General features: G+C 40.6%; 1 protein-coding gene across 1 annotated transcript in view; it reads right to left on the bottom strand.

Moving 5' to 3' along the window:
- Positions 1-27,018, bottom strand: part of LOC104579190 (guanine nucleotide-binding protein G(q) subunit alpha) — a 119,919-nt gene that overhangs the window by 66,217 nt on the left and 26,684 nt on the right. Inside the window, exon 2 of the mRNA XM_088522074.1 lies at positions 14,659-14,843. Coding sequence (XP_088378200.1) covers positions 14,659-14,843 — 185 coding nt within the window. The remainder of the gene's footprint in view (positions 1-14,658; positions 14,844-27,018) is intronic.

Raw genomic sequence — 27,018 nt, 5'->3', positions numbered from 1 at the left:
AAAAAAAAGTTTGTCAGAAGAAAGACAAACATCGATAAAGATATTCAAAACAATTTGAATCTTTTCAAGAAAGAGATGCAAATGCTGTAGTATGGCATGCTCTTTTAAAAACTGCCCATGAATATGTATAATAATAATAAAGCAAAATATTACACACCTAATCAATTTATTACGTGTTAACAGGCCAGGACAGTCAAGGAACAGTAAAGCTCACAAGACTGAGAGAGACCTTAACCCTCCAAGTAACCATTTTAATCCATCTCAGTCATTAATATGATGGCTAGGTTATCATGCCCTTGCTACTGTGTGATTACCTGAATGAAGAGTTTTCTGACCGCTAACTATAATGATTTATGGCATTTTTGTTATCACGCTAAGAATAATAATTAAAAAAGAAAAAAAAAATCAGCGCCAGCAGCAAATCCCTTCAAGGTGGCGTAAAGCACAGGGCCAACGCTGCCACTGCCTTCCCCTTCAAACCACTGCCCCGACCTTGGCCTCGGAGGATGAGCTGGGATTCAAGGCGCTGCTCTTAAAATTTATGTGTGGCTCCTTACTGGTCACTGAAGTCAACAGTGTGTGAAGTCTCAAGGCTTATTTCAGTCTAAGCATGGAGCAAGCAGGGCCGACACAAAGACAGAGTTTGACAGATGAGAGCTACAGATGTGTTGGTGAAGCATCCTCTGCTACAGCATTTGCAGCAAACAGAGGCCAGGTAAGAACAGGAAGAGTTTCACTGACACCAACGACCTACCATGTGGACCCAACTCCACAGCCTCAGTCTACTGTAGAAACTGAATTGCAGAACAGTGGAAAACCACTCGCGACTCCATCCTTAGAACAACTATACCCCACAACTTACGTAAGAGCACCGATTTACTGTGGTGAAAACCTGTTAGTTTTGTAACAAGCATCAGCCACTCCCCTAACTCCCTTGAGCTGCTTGTTTTGGTTCAGTTTTCAAGGCTATTTCATGAATAACTTGAGCTCTAAGTGAAGTACTATTACTTTGCTAGCTTCCTCCTTTTATATTTACAGAGATAACAAGCATGACTCACACACACACTAAAACAGTGCTGTCTTCCTGACTTGATGGCCAGAAAGCCAAGTCGCGTTTGCTGTTGTTCCTAGTTCTAATTCCATGAGAAGGAACCCACAGGTTTATAATCAGCCTCACCACTGCCTTTTCATCATCAGCCATTGAATTAAAAAGACTGTGCTAGCTGCATTGTGCTGCAACTGCCTAAGGAAAGTTCTGGAGAAGTGCTGTTGTTCTCAGCCAGAGCTTTTAAAGGGGAAGAAAATCTGAAATGCACTGCCAAGTACAGACAGCTGTGGAAACGGAGGGAACCGGGCAGAATATATTCATCATTTTCTCATTTCGCAGCTCTTGGGAACAGAAACTGAACAATAACCTCTTCAGCTTTTCTCCTTTCACGAGTCAAGGCGGCCCTCCCTCCACTTCCTACAGTTGAGCGAGACTGAAGCAGTCATCAGTCACCTTATAGCCAGGGGTTAATATAAAGGGGACGCCCATAAAACCCAGCGGGCACCATTAGGTTATACCACAAATAAATAAAGGAATACCACCCTTCCTCCTCCGAAAGTTATTCACTGAAGACTGCCAAGATGTCAGAAAAGAAAGCATTGCCCCTTGCGGGTTTTTTTTCTTTGTTTGGTTTTGTTTCTTTTTTCCTTTTTTTCTTTTTTTTTTTTTTTTTTTTTTTTTTTTTTGTTTTAGTTCTTTTGTTCCTGCTTTCAATTTTTGTATTTTAATTCTAGATGGTTAGTTTTAGTTCCCCTCCTAGATGGAAGAGGTACAAAGAGTCTCCAAATATGACAAAATGGAATGGAACTGGTACACGTATGACTGACGTGAAAGCTATGTCAACCATCGAAATGAGTAAGTCTTTGCCAAATAACCAGAAAATGACTTTCTCTTCCCACTTAATTTAGCTACTTGCTGCACTGATTCACCATTTATTTTGAGCCTCAGAAGCCAAAATAATAACAATTAAAAGAGATACCAATAACAACATTACACAAGTTACTCATCAATGGTTAAGGTTGGAAGGGGCCTCTAGAGATCATCTAGTCCAACCCCCCTGCTCAAGCAGGGACACCTAGAGCACGTGGCACAGGGTGGCATCCAGGCGGGTTTGGAAGATCTCCAGAGAAGGAGACTCCACAGCCTCTCTGGGCAGCCTGTTCCAGGGCTCTGTCACCCTCACAGGAAAGAAGTTCTTCCTCACATGGAGACGGAACTGCCTGTGTTTCAACTTACACCCATTACCCCTTGTTCTGTCATTGGACACCACAAAGAAGAGCCTGGCCCCATCCTCCCTACAATCACCCCTCAAGTGCTTGAACATGTTGATCAAATCTCCTCTCTGCCTTCTATTCTCCGGACTAAAGAGGCCCAGCTCGCTTAGTCTTTCCTCATATGATAGACGTTCCAATCCCTTCATCATCTTCGTGGCCCTGTGCTGGACCCTCTCTAGAAGCTCCATGTCCCTCTTCTGCTGAGGAGCCCAGAACTACCCCCAATACTCCAGATGTGGCCTCACCAGAGCTGAGTAGAGGGGCAGAATCCCCTCCCTCCACCTGCTGGCAACGCTCCTCCTCATGCAGGCCAGGAGCCCATTGGCCTTCCTGGCCACAAGGGCACATTGCTGCCTCACGGTTAACTTGTTGTCAGCCAGGACTCCCAGATCCTTCTCTGCGGAGCTGCTTTCCAGCAGGTCAATCCCTAGTCTGTACTGGTGCCTGGGGTTATTCCTTCCCTGGACCCTGCACTTGTCCCTGTTGAACCTCATAAGGTTCCTCTCTGCCCAACTCTCTATCCTGTCTATAGGATTTTATTCAAACAGGGCTGCAGTAAGTTTTTGTTTCACAGTTAGAGAGACGCAAAAGCTACAAGAGAAACAAGCAAGGAAAAGACGACAAATAGCCGTACAGTGACTCTCCTTAACAAGACTACATATTAAAAACATTAGTCATTGCTCGTTTGCCTGCCATCGAGCATTCACATCTACAGCAGAGGATATGGATAATATTCCTCAACCAATTAGGAATATTAGGGAATGACTCTCATAGCACCACATTACTATTGCCCATGTAGACCTAAAAAAAAACAAAAAAAGGGAAGAAAAAAGGAAAGCTCCCCCCAAGAACACTTCCTACTGCCACCCCACATGCCCTTCCCAAACCCCTGCTAGCCTGCTAGCAAACATAATTTCCTGTTATTTCACTTAAAAGGAAAACAGTGTTTCAGCAGTTATGTCCTTGGAAGAGGGCTAAAATTAATTAGTTCAATCTTCTCAACTTCAGATGCTAATTTTTCCCCCCTCTGGAGTAGTGTAGTAGACAAATGAAAAGAGAGAAAGAAGAGGCACAAGCCTAATGACCAAGCCATGAATTCGAAAGATTAAGGAGAAAAATACATTTAATACACTGAGTCAAACCAAAGCCACATAATATTCCACTGTTAAAGACCGCACTAAGTGAATTTTAATTAGTTACAGGTGCCAATAGTTCTCTGGATACTTTTTCACCCTAACTTTTCATTTTAACAAACAAGATACTCAGTAACATCAACAACTCTTGTTCCTTACTGGCTTAGCAAGAAAAAGCTTCAGGAAACAGCGGTATCTTGCAAAAACTGTATTCATGCAGTTCACCAATTGGCTTTAGTCTGAAGCAGACAAAAACTCTTCCTAATTTTAAGAGGCTACAATACAATAAACAGACTAGAGAACAAGACAAATCTACAAATTTCCTGAAGTAAGAATTTTAACTAATATGACACTGCATGCTGAGGATTGCAATTTGGTTCTATCACCAAGTATGCAAAAATTAAGTTAGTCCTCTCTATGTGTCCTACATCTTGGGCAGGAAGATAATCAGTTCCAGAACCACCCTTTAAAGATATTTCAAATATACCAAACCTGATTATGCAACTTTCATTCATGTTCATGTGAATGTGAATCTTATGTGAATAATCTGCTACCAGTTTGAGCAAGTGCTCATCCAGATAATTAAAAAGACAACCACTGGACTCACCGTAATTAATGCTGAGTCACAGAAACCCTCAGGGGAGAAAAAGGAGCCAAATGGCTCCTGTGGGCCAAATCTACTTCAATTCATACAATAAAGCTCAAAGATTTCCTCAAGTATTTGTTCAAATTATAGTTTTATAAAATAATTTTTATATGATGGCTTCCACTACACTTGTGACGTGCTTGGAGGGACCCTGATGTCACAGGGTCTGCAGTCTGCCTGCAGAAGGAGCACACAGCAAAGGCCTCTCGTACTGTTAGTTCCAGCTTCAACTTCAGCTTTCACCTTCATTTTTTTTGTTGAGGTAAATGAGCAGGAAAGTCTTTGAGCAGCCCCTTCAAACCCGAAAGACAAGCGTTGGGGCTTCTGTTTAAGATGCTGAATACTTGTCAGCTTCCAGGAATCTCTCTTGTAAAGGAAATCAGTGAGAAAAAACAAGGCAAGGTTTTTCTCCTGTGGGAGAAAGAGCTCTGGAGTAACCTACCCCTTCCTATCAGCTGTGTGCAACTCAGGCAGCAGCTGAGAGGCAGCCAGCTGGACTGGGGTGCTGGCCGCGTTGTGGCTAACAAAGCCCCCACGCGCAGGAGCGGGTTGTGAGCCCTGGACCGTTCGTGGCGTGCGCGAATCCCTGGCAGGCAGCAGCACGAGCCACGTTGAGCGCGTGGGGCTGAGCCGGCCTGCGGACGACACCGCCGACACCGGCCCGCACGGCGCAGGCCGCGCGAGGGCAACGAGCCCGGCCCTCTGCCCGAGCCGGGCCGCGGAGCAACGGGAGAGGGGAACGTCCTCGGCGCGCTCCGGGCGCTCCTGCTGCCCATCCGCGAGGCAAAGCCGCTCCTGGTTAGCGGCCCACAGCCAAGAGAGCTGGAAGAGAGGTTTTGTCTTCCCAGTAGTTACGTCCCACTCCTATTCACTTGCAAAATCCATCCCTGTGTTTTCGTGTAATCGACATTATGACAGTGGAAGGTTAGAAATGAAGACATTAAAAGGAGGAAGGAAGGTAAGGCAGGGGAAAGAAAAGGACCATGATGAAGGAAAGCCATGGCACTTATTTATTACAAATTGAGTATGTCCAATCTGGCAATTTCCAAAATTATGACTCATTTGTGAGAGCTAATCCTGGAAGACAGATTTCCTAACCTTAAACAAATATATATTAAAGATGACAGTCTCTGTACTAGAATTAGTAGCTCAGTTATCAGTTCCTTTGCTGAATCCATATTTAGCAATAAAAATGTTGGTATCAAAGTAACAATGCGCAGCTTCTTCTTGGGTCTAGGAACTACAATTAGCAAACTATTAAAAAAGCTCTAAAATGCTGTCAGAAATATTTCAGCAGAGAATGGAGGTTTTCTTTTTAAAGATTTAAAAGAAGTGATGGCAGAAGAGGCAGCATTAATTTCATCAGATTAAAGGGGAGTTACTGCAGTTTGTCTTCTTATTCCTCAGAGAAAAGCTACATTTGTAAAGTTAGCATATGGCCAATATTAAAATGGGAAGTGTTTCAAAAGTTCTTTATGAACAGTCTTACTTACAAGTTGAATTACACCTATATCACTACTGTTTTATGTCCAGCATATGAAATTTCACTTCCTAAAAGCAACTGTTCCACCAAGTAGCAAAAAAAGGTTAAAAGTTTCTTAACAATTATGTGAGATTCCAGTTAAAGGACCAGTGAATATAAATATGTTTCTGGGGAAAGGTAACATTTTACATCTTCAATCTCAAAACACAGATGAAAATACAAGATATATTTTTAAAACACCTCTAAGGTAAAAGAAAAAGTCTTCAATAAATCAGGTCTGAAAGAAATGAGACCCCGCAGTAAAGCGTTATTTGCTCACATTAACAGTCACATTACTGCTTTCTGATTTACTCCAGGAAAAAAAGAGTTGTTCATTGCTTTAACCAATAGAAAGTACATTTAAATGCCAGAAGCATCTAAGAAGTCAGTGAGTAAATGCACCTTAAGAATTATCCCTTCCCCCTTGCAGGAGAGGGTCTGGTATTGACTAACTGACTTTCTAGAGAATGCTTTATTGCTGCATGTGAGGACTCAGGTCAAACCCAGAAAGCAAGCCAAGCAATATATATTCAAGCAATATATAAAGCAAGAGAGCTAAGTGTAAGGTAGAGAATGATGTATCACAATTCTGTACCTCCTGACGGCTAAAGCTGTTAGCTTCAGACATTACTTAATTGAAGCTGCAGCATCATCAGGCTGACCTGACTTTCACCAGCTGCTAATGGGTCCTGCGGGTCCTGCTCTGCTTCTCCCCCTCCATCAGCACTCACGGTGATCTAATGGCACCTCCCTAACACTCACAGGACGGTTTCTTTACAGGGGTGCAGACAAGAGGGATGATCCAGAGGTTGGCAGTGTGCCCACAAGGTGCAGGGCCACAACTGCATGAGGCCACATGATTTGCTTCTGCAATCATTTAAGTTTCCAAGCAAACCCAAGCTAGTATGTTAGCACTTCCGTACAATAATGTTACAAAAGGTGGAGCCAGCTTTATTTTACATAGAAGTGAAAAAAAGAGGGGAGCACAGACAATTGTCATATTCAAATTCACTTGCTTAAACTTTTTTATCTCTAAAGTAAACAACAGTAACGTGATTTTAAACGCTGCGGGAATCATTCCAATATCCAAACGCAGGTGCTTGGATATCCTGCAGCTAAACTAGCTATTGAAATTAAGGAAATTAAGCAAGTAAACCAAAACTAAGGCATTACTATGGATATTTAGACTGGCATAGCCAGATTTAACAAGCACAGTCAACCCCTCTACTAAAACTGACTTTCCTGGGGCCACATGAGGAGTCAGTGACAGAGGAGGGACTGAAAGCTGGATCCCTACTGGAGCCCACTTAGATCAACAGCTCCTCTTTGGAGCTAGAGGACCTAGCTGGAGTGCCCAGCTCCAGAGAGGCTCTGTAGCTTGTTGTATCTATATAGCATGCAGCATGGTCTAGTTCAGGACCCTGAACTTTGCTGTAAAGCAAATGTGGGGTTATTGGGGACAGCTCCCTCGGGAGCAAAGGATGCAGAGGCGGGGAGGGCACAGAGACACAGCCCCACACACGAGATCAGCACCAGCAGGCTCTGGGCAGCAGCTACAAACATTCCTCCCCCACCACTCTTCATCTTAAGGTCTACGGATTAACACTTCAGTACTACCCATTGGGGCTGCTGCTCAGCAGGAGGCTGTAAAAACACAAAAACACAGCACAGATGAACACTCAAAGTGGCGAGATTCCACCAAAACAGGAGAAACATTTCCAAGTGCACAAAGCCTGTGCCTTACTCGACATTTGCCTGTACTGATAAAATAATCTGTATAGTGCAGAAGAAAAATGCTTTGCTCAGTTACTGCTTTTATTTATAAGCTGTAACAGTGCTGGCACCAGTAACATATCGGAACAGGGAAGATTTATCCCCGTTGCTTTCATTACATTCATCTGCTGATGCACTGAGGCATAATTAGGAGATGGAGATGAATTCAGACGTCTGCATTTTGGGTGTGGTAGGGTTCTGGTTAAGCACATTTTATCCAGCCTCTCAGAGTGTCTATGAACTCCAGCTTCTGAGTCAAAATTACTTCATCGCCAAAGCATGCATTACATTTCTGCGTCTCCTAGAGGAGGTTCTGTACCATCCTTTCACTTAGCTCACAGAAGGGATGTTTTGTATTTTGTGCAAAACCACCAACTACAGACCTAAGCTTATGACACTGCTTTCTGTTTGCTTCTGCAGTCATACGAAGTAGTTATTTTTAATAAGCATTATATTAAAATTTTCTGGAACTCTGCAGCTCATACAACTCTCCCTCTGAAAAATGGGTTAGAAATTTGACTAAATCAGAAAGCCTGTATTTCAAAGACACCTTAACCTCATTTTCTCCACTATATGAAGCTACGTCCTCATGGAGCGAACTACATGATCCCCACTTCTGGAGGAAATTAAGATGCTCCTCAGAAACTCAAATTCCAAAAATACTGAATGTTCAACAGGAATACAGGAGCCAGGGCAAAAGCAGCAGTCTAACAGCTCTTATTTTACTCACACTCAAAAATGTCTATAGCAAAATTCAATTGCACAAGATCAGATATGGAGAATGTCAAAGATGAGAAACGTGGAAACACAGACAAAAAGAAAACCAAAAAACAAAACTCAAAAAAACAAAACACCCTTGAATAACAAACAAGAACCCTCATACAATGAAAGAGAGGTAATTACCAAATCTAGTATGGCAAAAATAAATAAATAAATAAATAAGTAAAAGGTGTTAGGGGAAAAAATTTATTTGGCACCCTGCTGATAAATAACTACATCATGTTCAAAGAGTAATGACTTAATGAGAACATCTAAACACTGGAGAAGCACTTCTAACAGAACTATCTTCAGGAATTAACCCTTACGCCTTGAGAGCAGGTTATTAACAATTCAGCCTATATCTCAGTTCTATCATTCCCTTTATACCAACACATGCATTTCTGCCAAAACCCTTCAAAAGTGTATTTATTTAAATCTCCTTTCACTGGGATAGTTTCATAAGAGAAATCTAATTGCCATTCCTTGCCCAAGAGGAAAGAAACACTGCAATTTAATTCTCATGTACTGCAGCCCAGTAACGCAGGACACAAAGAAAGATTACTCTACAGCGTTGAACAGGCACAATTTGATTCTGTGTCATGTTGACAATGCTTCTGTAGATGGTGTCTGTTTCAGTACACCCAGACAGTTATAGCATCTGCTTGGCATGCATCCACAAAATGCTGCTTTTTACTGTATATTCTTGTAAATAGACAGCAGATAAAACAAAACAAAACAGCGAGACACTACTGGATTGCAGAAATGCATCCCTACTAAATTAAGAAAGTACTTCTGTGACTAGGATTGATTTCAGTTAAGAATATTGGCAATGCTGTTGCTGCAGCGTTCCCATTGCCAGACGGGTAAACCTCGACCCGCGCTGCTGACTCACGCGGTGCCGTGGGGGAGCAGCACGCAGGAAGCTCTGCAGGAACACCACGGGAGATGGCGAGTGGCCCGGAGGGACGGGCAGGCCGCGTCCCGCGCGCAGGAGGCACCGCTCGCTCCGCTCCGGGCGGCAGCAGAGCAGGCGCCTGCGCCTCTCCATGCTGAGACCGTATCCTAAAAACCAACTGTTTTAAAGTGGGCGTTTATTTTTGGAGAGAGATATTAAGGAAAAGCTCTGCATTTTCACAGGAGGGAGCTGCTGTTGCAAATGTTTTGCAGTGCCAATGCAGTGAATAACCACTCCGCTCTGGCAGGGGCACATCACTGTTTGTTGCACAGAGAGGATGCGAGCTGCAAGGCTGCACTGCCATGGCCTTCTCCTACGGGAGGGCTTGCTTTATACATATTGCCTTGCTAAAGAGACGCGTGTTTGAAGTTGGGCCTTTCACAATTAGTCTAATCATAAGCCCGCAAGATTTGTTTTCCTCATCAGTGGCACTATAATTACCCACAGATGAGGTCCAAAAATTTCAAGACTCTACACAGAAAAAAACGCTGTTACAGATTTAGATTCCTCGTTGCGAGCTGGCAAGCTTGGTTCACGAGCAGTGAATCAGCTACACACAACGCAGGATAGCTGAGAAGCAGCACGCTTTTACAACTATCATGATTACACGAGTCGACGCATCCCTTCCAATCCTCACAACCATCCTTGGAAACCACCTGCAGGCTCCAATATTCCCCCCGGCATAAATCCCTCAGTCTCTTGAAAGCCCTTGAAAAAAACGTCTGTCCAGTCACGTATTCCTCCATTTCTCCATGCATATTCTTAAACACCCTCCACCCCAAGAGCAAGCCTGCATGCCCAGATAAGTAACTCCAACTTTCTCTTCTGTAAAATGCCATTTTATGCTCTGTCCAGCTCTGAGGGCACCTACCTGATTACCACAGAACCAGCTGACTTTCTGCAGCAGCAGCAGAGCTGCTTTACAAGCTGTTTATGAAGGGACAGGTGGTTAGAAAAACAAATGAGCCCTTTTTTAAGGACAGAATAAATGTTCAAGTTATCATCCTCAAATTGTTACTGCACATCTAAATTAAAAGCTCCACAAAATATATATAAAAAAATCAATACTTTTCATTCTTCCTTTGTCCTTATTTTTATTTGCAGACTACTGACTGCAATATATTTTATAACACCCAGTATACTTTTGCACTGTTTTGAGTGGTTTTATTTTCAATTCTTTACTTTACAGTTGTAACTTTTTCCAAGGTCAAGGCAGTACAGAAAAATTCCAGAGGGACAGAGAAAGGAAAGGAGAGAAAGAAACAAAGGAAGCCCAGAAAAGTCCCGTTTTATGGAAAAAGAAAGTACTGAGGCCTTCCTGCAAGAGATTTCTGCTTTCCAAAGGCCTTTTCCAATCCAGAATTTGAATCGAACCAGCTTTAAAGAAATGCATAGACGCATCAAAGGAAACATACAAAGAAGTATACAAACAGCTTTTCAAAAGAAAAAAAAAATCTATCCCAGCACACATACCTCTGTGCACCAGTGTACAATTTTATCTGATTAAATGGTTTCAGGTATGACATTAAAAAAAGACCCACATGCTTCAGAATCATAGGATGGTTGAGGTTGGAAGGGACCTCTAGAGATCATCTAGTCCAACCCCCCTGCTCCAGCAGGGACACCTAGAGCACGGGGCACAGGGTGGCATCCAGGTGGGTTTGGAAGATCTCCAGAGAAGGAGACTCCACAGCCTCTCTGGGCAGCCTGTTCCAGGGCTCTGTCACCCTCACAGGAAAGAAGTTCTTCCTCAAGGACAACAAGAATTGTCCTATTTGGTTGTGACAGGAGTCTGTAATAAATAATTTTACCTCTCAGATGCTGGTACAGTGGATTATTCTGGCTTCAGTTTTATTATCTTAAATGAGCATACCATGTTCTGGTTTAGACACGAAAATAGAATATTTCATGCCATATCATCATGATACCTACCCTTAATAAAAATTGGTAACAGTAAAACACCCTTCCAATCCAAACTAAATATTCCTTTTATTTCCTGAAAAGAAGTTTAGCAGCTAATATTACCTGTATCTACACTCCAAAGTTGTGCAGTACACTGCAGAAAAGGTCTGTTATGTCAGACCACCTGTTAGAATGCTCAGACAAGGCACAAATCCTGTTTATCCACCCGAGAGATTACTTAGTGCATCCGGCATGTTCCAAAGGTATTAAATGTCTACTTAGTACTCAGCAGGTTCTTGTTTTACATGATTGGTGACGGAGCCCTGAATAATTGGTACCACTATTGGTGATACCACAACTCGAGCATCGAGTTGAGCAGAAGCAACAGCGAAGAGCAACGTGCTGGGCTACCTTAGAAGTAACCACCACCGAGTAAACAGACCTCAACACCAGCACGCACACGAGGTCCAGTTCCCGCCCTACTCTTTACTCTACTCTGTCTTTAATAATTTTTATTCGAATATTTTGGCTTATCTGGACAAACAGAAACACACACGTCAGAACGGCCGCGACGCGGTGCTGACGGCGCACGGGGGCACCCAGGGCTCAGGCAGCCCCTGTGCTGACACTCTTGGCACCAGCACGGCCACCCGACACGTGCTGCCCTGGAGTCCAGATGGGTTCACCCAAGGCTTTTTGATGCTGGTCCAAAAAAACAGCTGGACAAGGACCAGAGCAAGATGCAAAGAACCTCCTCATGCACCAAGAACACCTACCTGGGTGCACACCAGCAGGGCTGACAGCATATGTATTCCAGCCAGGGCTTGTGTTTGAAAGTAAGCAAATAAATATCTAAAAATACAGGAACTTCTTCACACTAGCTACTTGGCACGTAATTTATATTTTGAAAGTTTTCTAGAAACACTCCAAAGTTGCAAAATATGGGCAATTTATTATCACACTGTAGCTATGAATTAGCTTAGCTAAAAGGATGCAAATTTTAATTGTTGTATACATCAAGAAAAACAAAGGGTCATGATCCTGAAAAAGCCTTAATTAGCATGAAAAGCTTTAATTGTAACAGCTTTTCCAAGACACGTAAAAAATAGAAAAAAAAAAAAAAAGGAGAAATAGGGACTTTTAAAACTTCAAGAAAAAATAAAAATAAAAAATAAACCTGTATTTTAGATCTTTTAAAGGTGAATACGAACGTCTATGCTTGCCTGACTTGTGTACACCCACAAAAATTTTGCAAAGAGTGGTCATCTTAGTAACTGCTTGTTCACGTTTCTATATACAACCAACACTCTTCTGCATTTGATAAATGTTTTTCACTCTAAAACTCAAGCAGCCCATAAAAACTTCACAACTTCCAGTTAAAAATAAGCAACAAAATATAACAACATTTACCCAAAAGGAAACCAAAACCCAAACAATTAGCCACCATTTCCTATGACAAATTCCTTAAAGAAGGGATGCTGACCCCTTATCTTAAGCTTCAGCACAGCTCATATCCTGCAGTGTAACAAGAATGTGTTGCCTGATACAATGCCCTAGCATCACTGAGACACTAAATTTTAATACCACTTTTTGACAAGATATTACTTCACATTCTAGACGCACTCAGAGACTAAAAAACAACCCAATTTTAATGATTCTTTACTGAAGTTTACAATAAGACAAAAATATGACCCCCCAAATTAGTCATGAACATGAAGACTTGGGAGGGCAGAGAAAAGGGACATTTTACCATCATTTTTAGGTGCAATCACATCAATATCAGCTTGAACTGTAGTTTCATAAACTATTGTGGAAAACAAATAAACAGTGCTAAAAATACACTGTTACTCAAACTTTGAGATGTTCTCTCCAGAGATAGGATTTCCTGATAGGAGATTCAAATTAATAGGAAATGCCCTTCCTGTGCTTTCTAGGCTGCCAGGCTAATGAGCTTGTTTTCAACAGACTTTAAAAAAAAAAAAAAAAAAAGTTTACTGCTTTAAAGTGACTTTGTGTACAAAGCACAAAAGTAGTCCTCAGTAGACTGGCATGACTGAATAGCATATTTCTTTTCCACTCTATTGCCAGGCAGAATTCTTAAAGAAATTGGGTCCAGAATCTATTATTTGGGGAGTTTTACCTTATTCCACACGTGGGCCTACTAAAATTGCTGAGAATGCTTGTGAAACAGCAGAGTGCAAGGATAAACTCACTTTCAGCGAAGTTACTCTTGCACAGAGAAAGTGAACAGCTCTAAATAGGAAGGTCTGACTATGCATATACAGCTATGCCACATCTTATTAACTGGCTTCGACTACAAAAAGAACATTCTATAAATTACATAAAAACATTCTATATAAATCCAATACAAAAATTGAATAGTAACTATAGACCATGTACTCCACAGTACGAAATTCAAGAAAAAAAGATCCCGATTTATAATTTGGACTTTTAGATGCTATAGCAAAACAGCAGTCTATACCAATTTTGAAGAAAAATGTGTGCTTCACAGTCAACCAACTTTTCAAGTATGTCAAGAAATTGTGTCTCCATGTACAGCAAAAACATGGAGATAGCATACTGAAATACACACAAATAAATTTTTAAAATTAAAAAAAACTTGATTTTTATTTCAGTGAGGCAAAAGGAAATCCAACAGCTGCAGCATTCAGTCAATATAAGGAAGTTCATTTCAACATTCTCTCATTTACTATTTAAGACAAGTTTTTCCAACTTTTTAAATGTCCTTAAAAACAAAAACCAAAAAGTATATTTTTTCATCCAAAAATAACTAAATGCTCTTCTACAAGTTTCAAAGAATGGTGAACCCTAAACTTACAAGAGAACTTAAGCTGTCAGACATAGGTACTGACAATTTGTCAACACTAAAAATCGCCCCTGTTATCAAACAAAAGATACACCACTGCCATGGCAAGCAGCAGGAGATATAGCCATGTAATTCTGTGCCTTCCCATGCAGCAGGTCTCCCTTCTATTCAAGTAAATATTAAGCACTTCACTGTCCTTCATGGAATGGTTTAAATATTTTATCTTTCTTTAAATAGGCTAGTACAAAAAATGGTAAGAAGTTAGATTTGTCAAATGCTTTCAATGTGTTTTTCTCCTCCTAAATTTCAGTGATGCCATCAGTCTAAAGCAAATTTTCTTGCCTTAAGGTCTTGCATCAAAAGTCTCACATACAAGTAGATATCCCCAATTATTTTTCAATTAATTTGAACTTTTTCCCAAGCAATATTATTGGCCAAACCCTAAGCAGCACTGGAAAAGACAAGGATGGTTCGACCGTGCTCTGGTCATAGGATGGGTTGGGAAGAAAAAGAGAGTCTAAAGCCATAGGCAAACACCAGTCTGCCCTTAGCTTTCTCCCCACAACAAATTCCACAGACACATGGGAGGAGTTCTCTCATCTATCTCTTCTGTTTGGTCAGGGCTGTGCCAAGGGTAGAGAACTGCAAAAAGCTATTTTCTTCCAGACTTTAAATAGAGCGTAAGTCATACACCATGTATAGTTTTTAGAGATCCTCCATATGTTTTCTAAAGATAAAAGGAAAAAAAAAAGAAAAAGAAAAAAAAGGAAAAAAAAAAAAAGGAAGAGCTTCAGTTATGGAAATACACAAAAGTCTCACCTTATTGTGCTCATACTTGTATGGGATTTTGAGGGTATCCATGGCTCTGATCATAGCCTGCATTGCTGTAAATATATTCTGGTACACCAGTTTTGTAAAGCCCCTTTTGTCTTCATCAGAGTAACCTGATCCATGAATGATTCTCATCTGCTTGATGAACGTGCTTTTGCCACTCTCTCCCGTTCCTGCAAGACAAATAAGAAGGGTACACTTCAGCCACTGGACAAACTGCTTTCCTGCACAAAGCAGACAGCTTGTTCAGAGCAGGACAGAACAGTGTCAGTGCTTATGCTGCTTGCACAGTAACTGCAAGGCTAGTTCCATATCAAAACAGCAGTAACATACAGTAACAACCAAACCAACACTGAATTGTAACTTGCATTTTGAGAACAAAATCAGAATAGTAAAAGGGCAGCCATGAGAAAATAACTAAACTACTAAGACAAAAACACAATCCAAAATATCTAAATACACTGTTGCACATTGAAAATATTAAATGTTGAATGAAATGTTGAAAGTAGTAAGCCTTAATCTCCACTCCTGAAGATAAAATTCTCAGCAAAATCTAACTTGGGTGAATTACTATCACAAAAATTCAGAAACTTATACATATTATCTTAGTTGGCCAACTTTAAGGACATTATAAGAAGCAGCAATATAAAACTCTTAGATAAGTTTGACTTTAGAAAAGGGAGAGGGAAAACAGTATAGCAATTACAGTTCTCCAGACTTTAACCTCTGAATCAGATGAAATCAGCTGTAATTCAAATTTGGGCCATACTTGTTAATGGGCAGCCATTCCTTCCTCGAAAGGTCCTTGCATCTATACACTTCACGCAAATACAAACTATACATTGCAGCTCACGCATCATCTCCGAGGGCCAGGAAGTCTCCCTGCTGCAGCCTAGGAACTAGCATTCACTAAACACCTGCAGAAGGGTGATATTTCATGGATCAGTGCTAAGTTTATCACTTCCAATTCACCTGAGCGGCAGGTGAGATCTTCTTGCTTCTGGTAACTGCCAGAGGAGAGCGAACACAAGATCAGGAGAGCTCACGAGCATGAGAACATGAGAGTTTATAAAACTCCAGACCTGCACAAAATACTACAGAAAAGTGGCTACTCTTAGGTGACCTCAGTTTTTCCATTTCTCTAAAACTTACATGGTCTTTTCATAAAAAGTGAAATAATGTCCTACACCACACATTTTTTCCTCCTGCAAGATATACGTCACCTATTCGGCATGAAAGTCTGCTCAGCATGAATGCTTGAGAGAGAGAGCTTTTATGCTCTACCTTTCTGGCAAGATTAATTCTTTTACTAGAAGTTCTGCTCTAACTAAGGCCTAGGAAGACCGTTTGCACTAAACATCATTCAAATACAAAGTGACTTCCATTTTTGGTCAACATGATGCTTTTCCAAAAAGAAATCCAGATTCCTTCAAATTCACAAAAAGCAAACTGAGCATGAAATGGAAAGCTCATGCCAGTGCTATCCTCTGTACTTTAAAAAATGGAGGTTTCAATTCTTTTAATTCTGTAATGAGAGTTTAAATAGCAACCAAAGTCAGACAATTGGAAAGAAAACAATGCTGATAACAATTTGTTACACTAGAAAAGATAGTAGTTCAGACAACTTGTACTTTGGAAGTAAGTCTGTAGAAGCTACCATATATGAGCAAATAAAATAAAAAGCCAAAGCAGATTTTAACACACAAAGAATCTATATCTTACTCAGCTTTGCAGTTTTTTAATTGGGTGGCTTTGTCAGAAAAAGAACAACCAATTATACTTGGAGCTCTAAGGGAAATCTAAAATTTGCAAACAAGATCATTTCCCAGTGCTGAATTAAGCTGCTGCTTCCCACAGATTAATGTGGTTCAACTGCAGAATCAACGAAAAATTCTCCTTAACTGCATGGTGTGTTACATGTAGAGGGGCAAAGTTAATCCTGAGGAAATATGAAGTCATGCAAATTTTCCAAGGACAAACACTAGAAAAGACTAGAAAACACTAAAATAGAATAAAAGAAAAAGACAAGACAGATACAATAACACTTAAGGGATTGCACGCACACACAAAAAGAGGAAGTGAAAATCTTCATTTTGGCACAGTATGTAAGAACTTCTCTCATTTTATATTAGTAGTTTCTCTTAAATCGTTATAATCAAAGGGAAGAAAGTCCCTACTTTAGATTTCTTTTTTATCCACTAAGTCAAGTCCTTCTGTCAAGGATTCAATTTATGTGAAAACTACTAATAGAGGTAGTATACAAAATACTTGTACATCCCAAGAAGCTTATTCAGATACTTTCCCCCAAAATAAGGTGATTAAAAAGAAAAAAAAAAAGTCATTAACTACAAAAGAAAAAACCAAGAGTTGAGCACAATGAATTACTAAGCTTAGATAAACAAACCTTCTCATTGCAGCATTACTCCTACTGAAGGGGTTTAGAACTACTGCTACTACTACTCCAGCACCAGTGTCAAGCCTGATTCATGTATTATTTACATCCGCGCACACACCCCTGGCCTTTTTAAGACCCATGACTAGGATTACGAAGAGATCAAGACTTTGAGTGACACACATTACGGAGTAAGTTAAGAAATACAACTCAGCAACACAGCAAAAAATCGTATTTATCACCATAATAAACAGTAACACTGGCAATAATCTAAACAGGATGCTGGAATAGGTCTGTTCTGCTTGGTGACAAGAAGAAAACCTAAAGGTGGATAGAAAGCCCTAACGTCCAAGGGAACCCGGATGCCTTGCTGCTTTTGCTACCACTGCTGCTACCATCATCCCAGGACAGGTCAAGACGGTAAGGCAGGCAGATGGCAGTGAAAGGGTTAAAGTCAGCTGCAATGAGGGCAGCAGAGGAAAGCTGTCCTGCAGCCAGCTTCCCGCCCGCTGCCACTACGTGTTTAAATCAATCAAAACCTGCATCCACTCTCGGGAGCCAGATGAGGGATCTGTCTCCATCTGCCAATGGAAATTTGAAGGCCACACAGCATACCTGTAGTTTTGGTTTTTAAAACCAAAAAGACAACCCTCGCTGCCGTGGGACAACCACTGCCTTCACCTGCTAGAAACAGCAGCTCCCTGCCAAAAATACGACCCGGGAACGACTGTGGGGTCCTTCTCCGGAGCAAAGTCTAAAGCTCCATCAGAACAAGAGAGTCTATGGATTCAAGCACCCAACCTACTTAGTTACTTAACATCTTGTACACTTCACTCCAGACTAAAAAAAAAGTGCACAACTAAAAGTTTCAACCAACTGTTTTAAATAGAGGGTTTAATTCCCTCAAACAGGGATAAACTCCCTTTCAAGTGGATGATAAAGGCTCATCAGCCTGAGAAGTCTGGAACGAGTTGGGCAGTTTCCCACCCCACGAACCTCCGAGCACCTCCCAGGAGCCTTCTCCTTCCAGCAGCAAAACCGACCGATATTATCGCACTGATGAGGATTTTACAGCCAGAGATCTCAAAGTCCCCCACTGGGATTATCTCCAAGAGCACCGCCAGGAAGGAAGTCAGGTTGCTCAGAGGCCATTGCACACACAGATCACGCACCATTTATTTCATTGCAGCCGTTTTTCCTGGTACACATCCTGCAAAAAAAGAAACTACAAAATGGGAAAACAACACTTTTCTTTCAGTGAAAATGACAGTAAACCTTAAAATATTGGTTCATTTTGAGTAAGTATCAGTGCAGCTCAAGGCAAAGTGGCTTCAAAATTCAAGTAGTGGCTGCCAAGGAAAATTCGGAAGAATCACGTGAAACGAGATTCAAGATCCAGAGCCTGTTTTTTTTTTAATCACACACTGCTGCACAATGTATACCTGCATTTGCTTTCCCATTTATCTACACTGTAATTCACACAAATCCAAAGAGTCATATCTTGCGTGATCAAACATGAGCTTGTTTTGCCACTAAAATAAAAAATGCCCTTCTCAAAGCAAAATTCACGGACATCTGTTAAGAGAAAAAATGATCCTAAACTAGGCCTTGCTCTCCATTTTTTTCCCTAAATTTGACCTATGAAAGGATAATAAAAACAAAATCATATTTTATTGGTTGCAATTTTTTACCTAAATTAGATATTTCTAAAGAGGAAGAGATGAAAAGGAGACACTCATAGAAAAGCAAAAAGAAAAAAAATTTGTGGAAATCACAACCTTTCTAACAATGATCCATGTAAATTTACTAAGACTTGTTAAACTACCAATGTAGTTTTCTTTCAGAGGAGCCTGGCTTTGGATCCCACAACTACCAGTGTCAGAGGTACCTGGAAGGTGAGTTTATTTCTCTGAGAGGAATTAACATTCTGCAGCATTCTGTGCAGAATGCACATTTGCAGCGTGACATACGTGCTTGCAGCGTTACTGTACTTACACTGTTTGACTGAATATTTTACCCAGAAGAAAATAAGAGTGTGTTGTGAACTGTCTCGCAAACAATGCTGAAAAAATGTCAAAGGAAAAAAAGATGAAATCATAAACTCATCAGTTATTAAGAACCAGACTTGCTTCTATGAGAAGTAAGAGCTAAAGCAGTAAAAGAGGTGACACATGAGAAGAAAAACATTTAGTTTTAACTATAAAGTCGTATTTCACTTGGAAGAGAGTTTTATGTCCTCTCTGCTACTGTTAACACAGCTAAAGGAAAACTGTGACTTCTTTTGCTGCTGTTCCAGTGGAAGAATGCAAAAGGATCACATTTCTGCTGTAGCTGAGCATGTCCCGTATGAAAACACAGAAACTGTGCAGAATTTTGGCTGGCCTGGCATGATTTTTTAGGTAACAGGATAGCCACAACATGCTATAAAATGCATGGAATCATCCCAGGAGCTTGAGAAGGATGGCTAGCTTGTCCTGTCACTTGCAGCAGTCTCTCAGGTTCGCATCCAAAGGCCGCTTATGGCACCAGGCCTTAGACTGAGCCAGTCTGTAGCAAAATTTACTTGTGATGAAGATGGGAAGCTCCCCAGTAACACCTTTGTGCAAGTTCTGGGGCAAAATTAAAGTCTCCTTCCTCTGCGTGGAGAGGAAAAAGAGGAGAAAAGGCAGTAAGCAAAGTCCTGAGGAGGCAAGAAGCGAGCAGCTCTGCTGAGCACTGATGTACCCTTGCCCACGCAGCAAAAACAAACGGGACAGACTGCTTTCATGTTTCTCATCCTTTTAGATAACACATCATGCAGAAAAGACTGAAATTTCTGGAAGAAAACATGACAAGCCTTGATAAGAAGTACATTAAGGATATTTACATTACCTGTCAAGTTGACTGCAGGTCTGCATTATTTTCCAGTTGAGAACTAGCAAAGGTATTAAATCGCATTAATTGATTGCACCTCACAAGAGTCAGGCAATAAAAAAAATTATTTCAGTTCCACTAATGGAGAAGACTTTGGAACAAGAGAGCATTGCAGGTTACAAGCAAAGTCATAAAACAGGGCAGGAAGAAGTGAAGGTGTCTCCACTTCCATTCCTGTACCCATTCGTGTTTGTTGTATAACAAATCAAAAAAAGAAAAAAAAAAAAAAAAAAAAAGGAAAGGCAAAAAGAGAAAGGAGGGAGAAAGGAGAAAGAGAGAGCGCGTGACTAGGTAAGTCAAGATTCCTTCCAAAAGCAAGAACTGCTAGAATTTCATGAATACAGCTCAGAATGTTAAGAATACATCAAAAAAACATCATGTGAAACATAAACATTAATGTACAGTGCACTGTTTCAAGAATAGTCTTTAACATTCTTTAAATGTTTATGCAAAACTCAACAAGTGATAACCATTAAAAATTAGAAACATTTTCTTTTCCAGGACAGGATTATGAAACCAGAGTCAGTTACCCATATCTACGAATTAGCTTTTTTTTTTCTCAAATTCTTTAATATCTGAATATATATCCAACTGTACAATTCTCTCATTTAAAAAAAAAAAAAAGAGAAAGAGAAAAAACTCCCATTATGGAGACAGTCTGAATGCTTCCTAAAGCAGAGTAATCCTCTTACAAATTTAATCTGCCTGTGTTTGAGCAGACAATAAACTTTGTCTGGTATTCTAGTGCAGCCACTAAACTTTAAGAAATAAAACTTACACACAGCCTCACTGTAGCAGTAACAAAATTATGACATTCCGAGTGACTCCTGCAAGAAAGCCTAAATGGGACACTGAATTCACAACAATCATGAAGATAGAATTAAAATTGAAAACTCAGTGGATGTTGTGCAGCTCCTTAAATGAATATTAATTCAAGCTTTTTACTGAAACAGAACTCTCAAATTCCTTTACAAGAAATCTAGTTAATCAAATATAGCCTTGTTCCAGATGATCAAAACCACGCTTCACTACTATGCAGCCAGGCATGGCCATTACTGGAAGTCACTGTCTTCCTCCCCCTCACCTTTAATTCTGGAAAAATAAATAAATAAATAAATAAGGCAGAAAAACCTCCTTATCTTTTAAATTAGGATCAGATAATTTTCACAATGCTGGAGCTATCATTTTATGACCTGTTTACAATCTACGGGCAAGAAAATGAGCAAAGAGATAAACTGGCTGCCTTCAGAGAAGAACATTAACTCCTCTAGATCTTACAGCGCTTTGAAAGTGTGATCAAAAGAGGACAACATCCCATCCCATCCTGTGTGACCTTCTCCTCCTGGCTGCTTTTGAACAGATCCTTCTGAAACACTAGGGACTTCCTAACGGGAAGCAATTTCCTACAGCCCAGTTTCAGCCGTCCATTTTAGACGGTTTGGAGGAAACAGACGCGTTCAGATCAAAGATCTACTTCACGCAGACAAAGTGCTGCAAGTAAAGCTTCATCCGCAGAAACGCTTTATTCATGCTAGCCACAACTCTACCCGACAGAAAACTGCTGAAAACCAGCCTGCCTCGCGGAAAGAGCCGGAGCGGTGGTGCGGGATGGCGCGAGGCCGGCCCTTCCCGCCGCGCACGCGCAGGGCCAGGCCGCCCGCGGCACCGCCTGCTCCCACGTGGATCCTTCGGGCTGGCCTAAGCGAGGCACACGGCTCTGGAAAGCGGCCTCCCTTGGGGACAACCCACCTTGGCACCAGGGTACAACCGTGGTGGAGCCGACCACCAACGCAGCGGTGCCCGGCCACCGCCGCAGCAAGCCCACTTGACACAAATATCCACATAGATAAAGCAACAGACTCCTCGCCCAACCTCTTATCTTCCCTCAGTGTTTTAACGGTAATCTCCTTAGAGGAGGCCCGTATCATTTACAGCTACCCACAAAGCAGTATGTAGGCTTTCTGTAAGGAATTAAATAGAAAATGGAAATAATATGATGACCACGATTAAAATTACTAAGAACATCATAAGTTTGTTGACCTCGTGAAAAGCAAATCACCTGCTATCTGAATGAAGACGGCAACTTGAGTCGACTCTCCTAACCTCTTTTTATATTCCACCTACCACCCTTCAACTGCGCTTGTAAATCCAACAGAAAATACCAGAAATTGTGCAGGTCCTGCAGCCCATCTGGTAGATCTCTGGGAGCTGAACTTCCTGTTGAGTTCAGTTTATTTCAGGTACTGTAATATGAGGCTCATGTCAGAGCACTCTGACTTTACTGACTTTATTATTAAATGAGGTAGATTGTTATATAAAATGCAAGAGAAAAGTAAGCTCTTGTCAGCAACTACGGAGGCTATTTCAGATCAACAAAGCCAAATGACATTAAACTGTCCTTAACTTCTATATTTGGTGTTATTCTGAGCCACTAAGTAAGCCTATCTAATACACGAGTTTAAAATAACAGTGAAAAAAAATGCAACCATTCTAAAGAACAGTTTATAATCTGGGTAATATTCAGCTAATATCTCTAAGAAAGATTTTTTAATTCAGGGGCAAAAAGTCTCATGATTGATTTAAGGCTCCTTATACTAAAATGTTACCAAGAAAAACATCAGAATGGCTTAATGGTAAATAATTCAGATATTACTCATGTCCTATCATAGTCTATATTTACATATTCTAATAGTATGACATATTCTATTGTTATACACATTTGTAAAATGAAATAATAACATCTACTCTTCAAGTTTATGTTTCAGAAGTCTTTGAGTGTTTCTTATGAGGAAGTTTATTGTTTAAATTCCTTTCAAGTCTCTTTCATTTTCTGTTACTTATGAACAGACAGACATAACTCGTATTCCTAGGAACACCATTTCAGGGACAGTGTAAACCATTCTTCCTTTGCTTAATCACAAGCACGGACAAATAATGATAGTATTCAAAATCTTAGTGATTTTCCTTATTTTTAACCTAGGGGAAATAAGATGTCTTTATTCCTCAAAAACAAAACACACTAACTCTTAGAAAAACATGATCTTCATGTCTCACACAAAACAACATGGGTTTTTGTTTTTTTCTCCCTTCTCCCCTGACTGGTTAATTACTCTCCACTGACGGAAATTTCACTCATCATAACTAGAAAAAAAAAATCTGTATTGCTGATGCTTTCCTACATCAAACATAATTACCATATTCAAAAGCATAATGAAGAAACACACAAAAAAATACGATACAAATAAAATAGTATACTTTTTAAATTCTGGTTTCATGAACTGGAAATAGACTATCTGGTGCTCTATTTTCTAATTGATATTTTAGAGAAGAAGTGTAACGCCTGGAAGGTAGATTTGTTTCATATTTGCACATATTAGAAATAGTGATTAAAAAACTGTTATGTTATATAATTTATTAATCTTTAAGAACATGTTGACATGTTCTAAAGTACAAAAAAGTACACTTTCCAAAAAAATAAAGGTTTTTGGGGTAATATTTCGCACATTTTATGTTTGAGAGATCTATTTTGAGAGCTTGACATTAACTTTTGACCTCCCACGCACATGAAGGGCCTCCATCCAAGAACTGAAAGGATACGGCAAGTGTTTAGTTTCTTTGACTGTTTAAATGCTTTCTGAATGAATTGTTTCATTATATTGAAAACAGCATAAACTTATCTTTACTAAAAACAAAAACCACAGGAATAAATATTCTACTGTAACAGAAGTACAATTGTGTCAAGCAATATTTTTGGTATTACTAAATATCACTATTTTAAATGAGAGAACAAGAATCGTAAATGTTCTCTAGTGTTTTCCTGTATTCTTTCCTCAAAATAGTTGGCCATTCTGTCCAGAAAATAGATGCTGATTCTAAGCTTTAGCTTAGATATTACGAGGCATTCTTTCTGAAAGAAAAGCATTATTTTTGCATACAATAACAAACACAAATACTTTGGTTTACAACCTTTTCATATGGTATTTACTCATGCAAAAGAGAGATCATTTTCATAAGTGTTCAGACTGCAAAATAAAAAAAAATGCAGATCACACATGCAGATCCGACAGATGATGGGCTACGAACATTTTTTCCATGTAGCAATTCTGAGGTTAAGCCCGGGGAAGGTATATATAGCCCTGTGTAAGATAATGAAACTGCCCCTTTTCTGATGTTCATGCTACAGAACATTCCACATCCCTTGTACTAATAAGGCAACAACACGATAGCTGTTTCTGTGTGTTATAATTAGACAAAGTCAACTTACTAGCATCATTACCAAACTCACATTAAAAGCAAAGATACTACGTGTCAAATGTCAGCATTCAGATATCCGTCTTAGTTTCCTTGATCCATAACTTCCACTTTGTCAGCACAAGGGTCCAAACTTGAGAAACATGTCCTCACATTTCAAATATACCATGAGTTCTAAAATGCTAGAGTAATTCTTAATTCAATCAAACTTCAAGCGAACTAAAATCCACAAGCCCAGCATCTTACAACTGAAACCTTCTGCTGACTTCAGTGAGGAATATGCCTACGTAATAACTGGATTTTAAAATAATGTATTTTCTGATTTTTATGACATATGGCATAACCTCATGTTCCCAAAGAAGAGATGTAAAAATGAAGTCTTAAATTAAGTATTTTCTTCTCATATTTAGCCCTTCTTCCTGCTACCAGTGTACAGGGAACTTCTTCACAGTCCTTCCTTCAAGGAAGACCGGACAAGTCCCCTAGACCCTACACAAACCCCCACTTTCAAGGCTGTTCACACACATTTCTTAAGAAGATATCAACCTCCCTTCCATATGCTCTTATCCTGGCTACTCAGTCTCTGTGCCTTTGCGTTTGGGTACACAACTGAATTTAAACATGGGGGCAAGGTGCTTTAAGGATTTCCTAAGGAACAAACAAGAAGAAAATCACCCTACAAGACAATTAAAAAAAATAAATGGAAAGGACAGGAAACCTGAGCGGGGAACCACACGGAGCATCATGGCCACAGCGCCTGCTGGAGGACGAGGAGGACACGGAAGGGGCCGCAGCTCCCCACGCGGGGTCCCGCGCTCCGCAGGGAGATCCCGGCTCCGCTCCGCGCGGACCCCAGGCACCGCAGGAGCCTCATGGCCTCACCGGCTGCTTCCCGAGCGAGGGGAGGGCCTGCGGCGAAGGCGCCGCGCAGCACAACGGGCACTGACCCCAGGGGCCCTGTCCCGAGCAGGCCTTAAAGCCAGCGCGCGTTTGCTCCCCCTGGGCCCTTTGGGGCCTTCACAGCCATCCCGAGGAGCCGCAAGCAAAAAAAAAAGAGACACCTCCTTAACTCCCCCCCCCAAAAAAGACGAAACGAACTACAAAGCATAAATTCTTGTTTTACTCTTGGCCCCTGTATATTTTGGCATGACCACACCTATGTGCGTGCTTCGACGTGCGCGCAGAGCGGTGCAGGTTTATAGACACAAATGTACCGCTGGCATGGAGTTTAGGAAATCAGGTCAAGGGTAATGCTACCAAAGAACAAGTTTATAATTAAAAAGGTTATAATTAGATTCTCTCCCCCACCCCCCACCCCTGCTTTTTAATAGGAAAAAAATAGAAAGTAAATTGAATAGCTGAGTTCTGAGAGGACATCCTTGCTAGCCTTTGGCACTACATCACGCAGATATTCTGAAACTAACTAGACGATTACTGAAACGCAGCATTATTTTCAGATGCAATATTTGCTCACAAAGATAACTGAAAAGCTGAAACTTTTTAAACATGGGGGAGGGGAGAACAGAAGCCTTTACTAGGCCACTAAGAATACATTAGAAGACACCAATGACACAAGAGCATAATTTACTGCTCTGAGCACTGGCCACTTCACTTTGCCTTCGGGTTTCATAGCTCAGCATATGAGCAGGCCATCTCAGGAAGCATCACTTTCCCCATGGACAAAAGGAATACTTTAATGAGCCATTTCTTGCCCAAAACATTTGGGCACCACTGCAGAGCACCGCGTTGTTTCGCAGGCAGTGGCCGCTGGAGCGCCCCTCCAGCCACACTCGCCCAAGTTCAGCTCCATCCTGGTGATCTGCTTAGCTGAGCGGCTTCGGAAGCAGAATGGAAAACGGGTTCCAGCAGCATCTCAAACAAACAAAACAAAAAAAAGAAAAAAAAATTCCAGTAGTCCAAGTTTCTTCAAGAAAAACTGCTGATAAATTACCTGGCAGCTTGTCCTATGAATACTATTAATATTTTTCTTGATTTGATTATGTAATCTTGTATATATTCTAGTATACAGTATATAGCACTTCTAAGAATGTTTTCTGTGGCCTTTCTTTTTTTCCTTCCATTTATGGTTATACCATTTGTAAATAATATAAAATACCAACCAAATGGCTAGTTTAATAACTACTACTTATTAACGACGGTATTAAAAACATGGGAGAATATGAAATAGAGCATAAATAAAATTAATGGATAAGCAACAGCTTTTCTTGTTGACTTGTAAAAAAAGATATCTACTTGCTGGACACTTTCATGGTACAGGAGAAATTTTAATAAACGCATGAATTAGAGCCGCTTTGAGCTATGGCTGCCATTTTAGTCCAACAGTGTCAGCTCTGCCTAAGAACTTGTACTACTGGGGTGCCATTTCATGTCTCTTACAGAAAGCCAGCTCCTTTCTCTCCCAAAGCCATTTCACAGTCCTGTCCCACAGCTCATGACTGTCTGCCTACAGGATGTGTGCATGCTCTTGGCAGGCGCATAAGCTATCAACACCACAGATCCTGCTTTACCTGAGGACATTCTAAATACTCTTAATTCTGTGTTTCATTAAATTTTCTGTGGTGCTCGTTTGTTGTTTTACAGGCAGCCAGGTATTTCCACTTTTCACTGGCCTACAGTTTCACAGAGACAGCTCAGAAACACATTTCTAGTCATTTTTCATTGTTATGGAGTTAAGATGCATAGGAAGAGCATTAGGGAATCAGTCCCCACTTCTGATTTCGTACACCAAACTACACGCAAATTTAAGTATCAGGGCAAAGCATCATAACGCA

The sequence above is a fragment of the Tinamus guttatus genome, unplaced genomic scaffold, assembly GCF_059628265.1.
Source record: "Tinamus guttatus ecotype Peru unplaced genomic scaffold, ASM5962826v1 Tinamus_guttatus_pri_ptg000146l, whole genome shotgun sequence".
NCBI classification, from domain to species: Eukaryota; Metazoa; Chordata; class Aves; order Tinamiformes; family Tinamidae; genus Tinamus; species Tinamus guttatus.
Note: the sequence above shows the minus strand (reverse complement) of the source record. Positions and strands in the feature narration are given on the sequence as shown.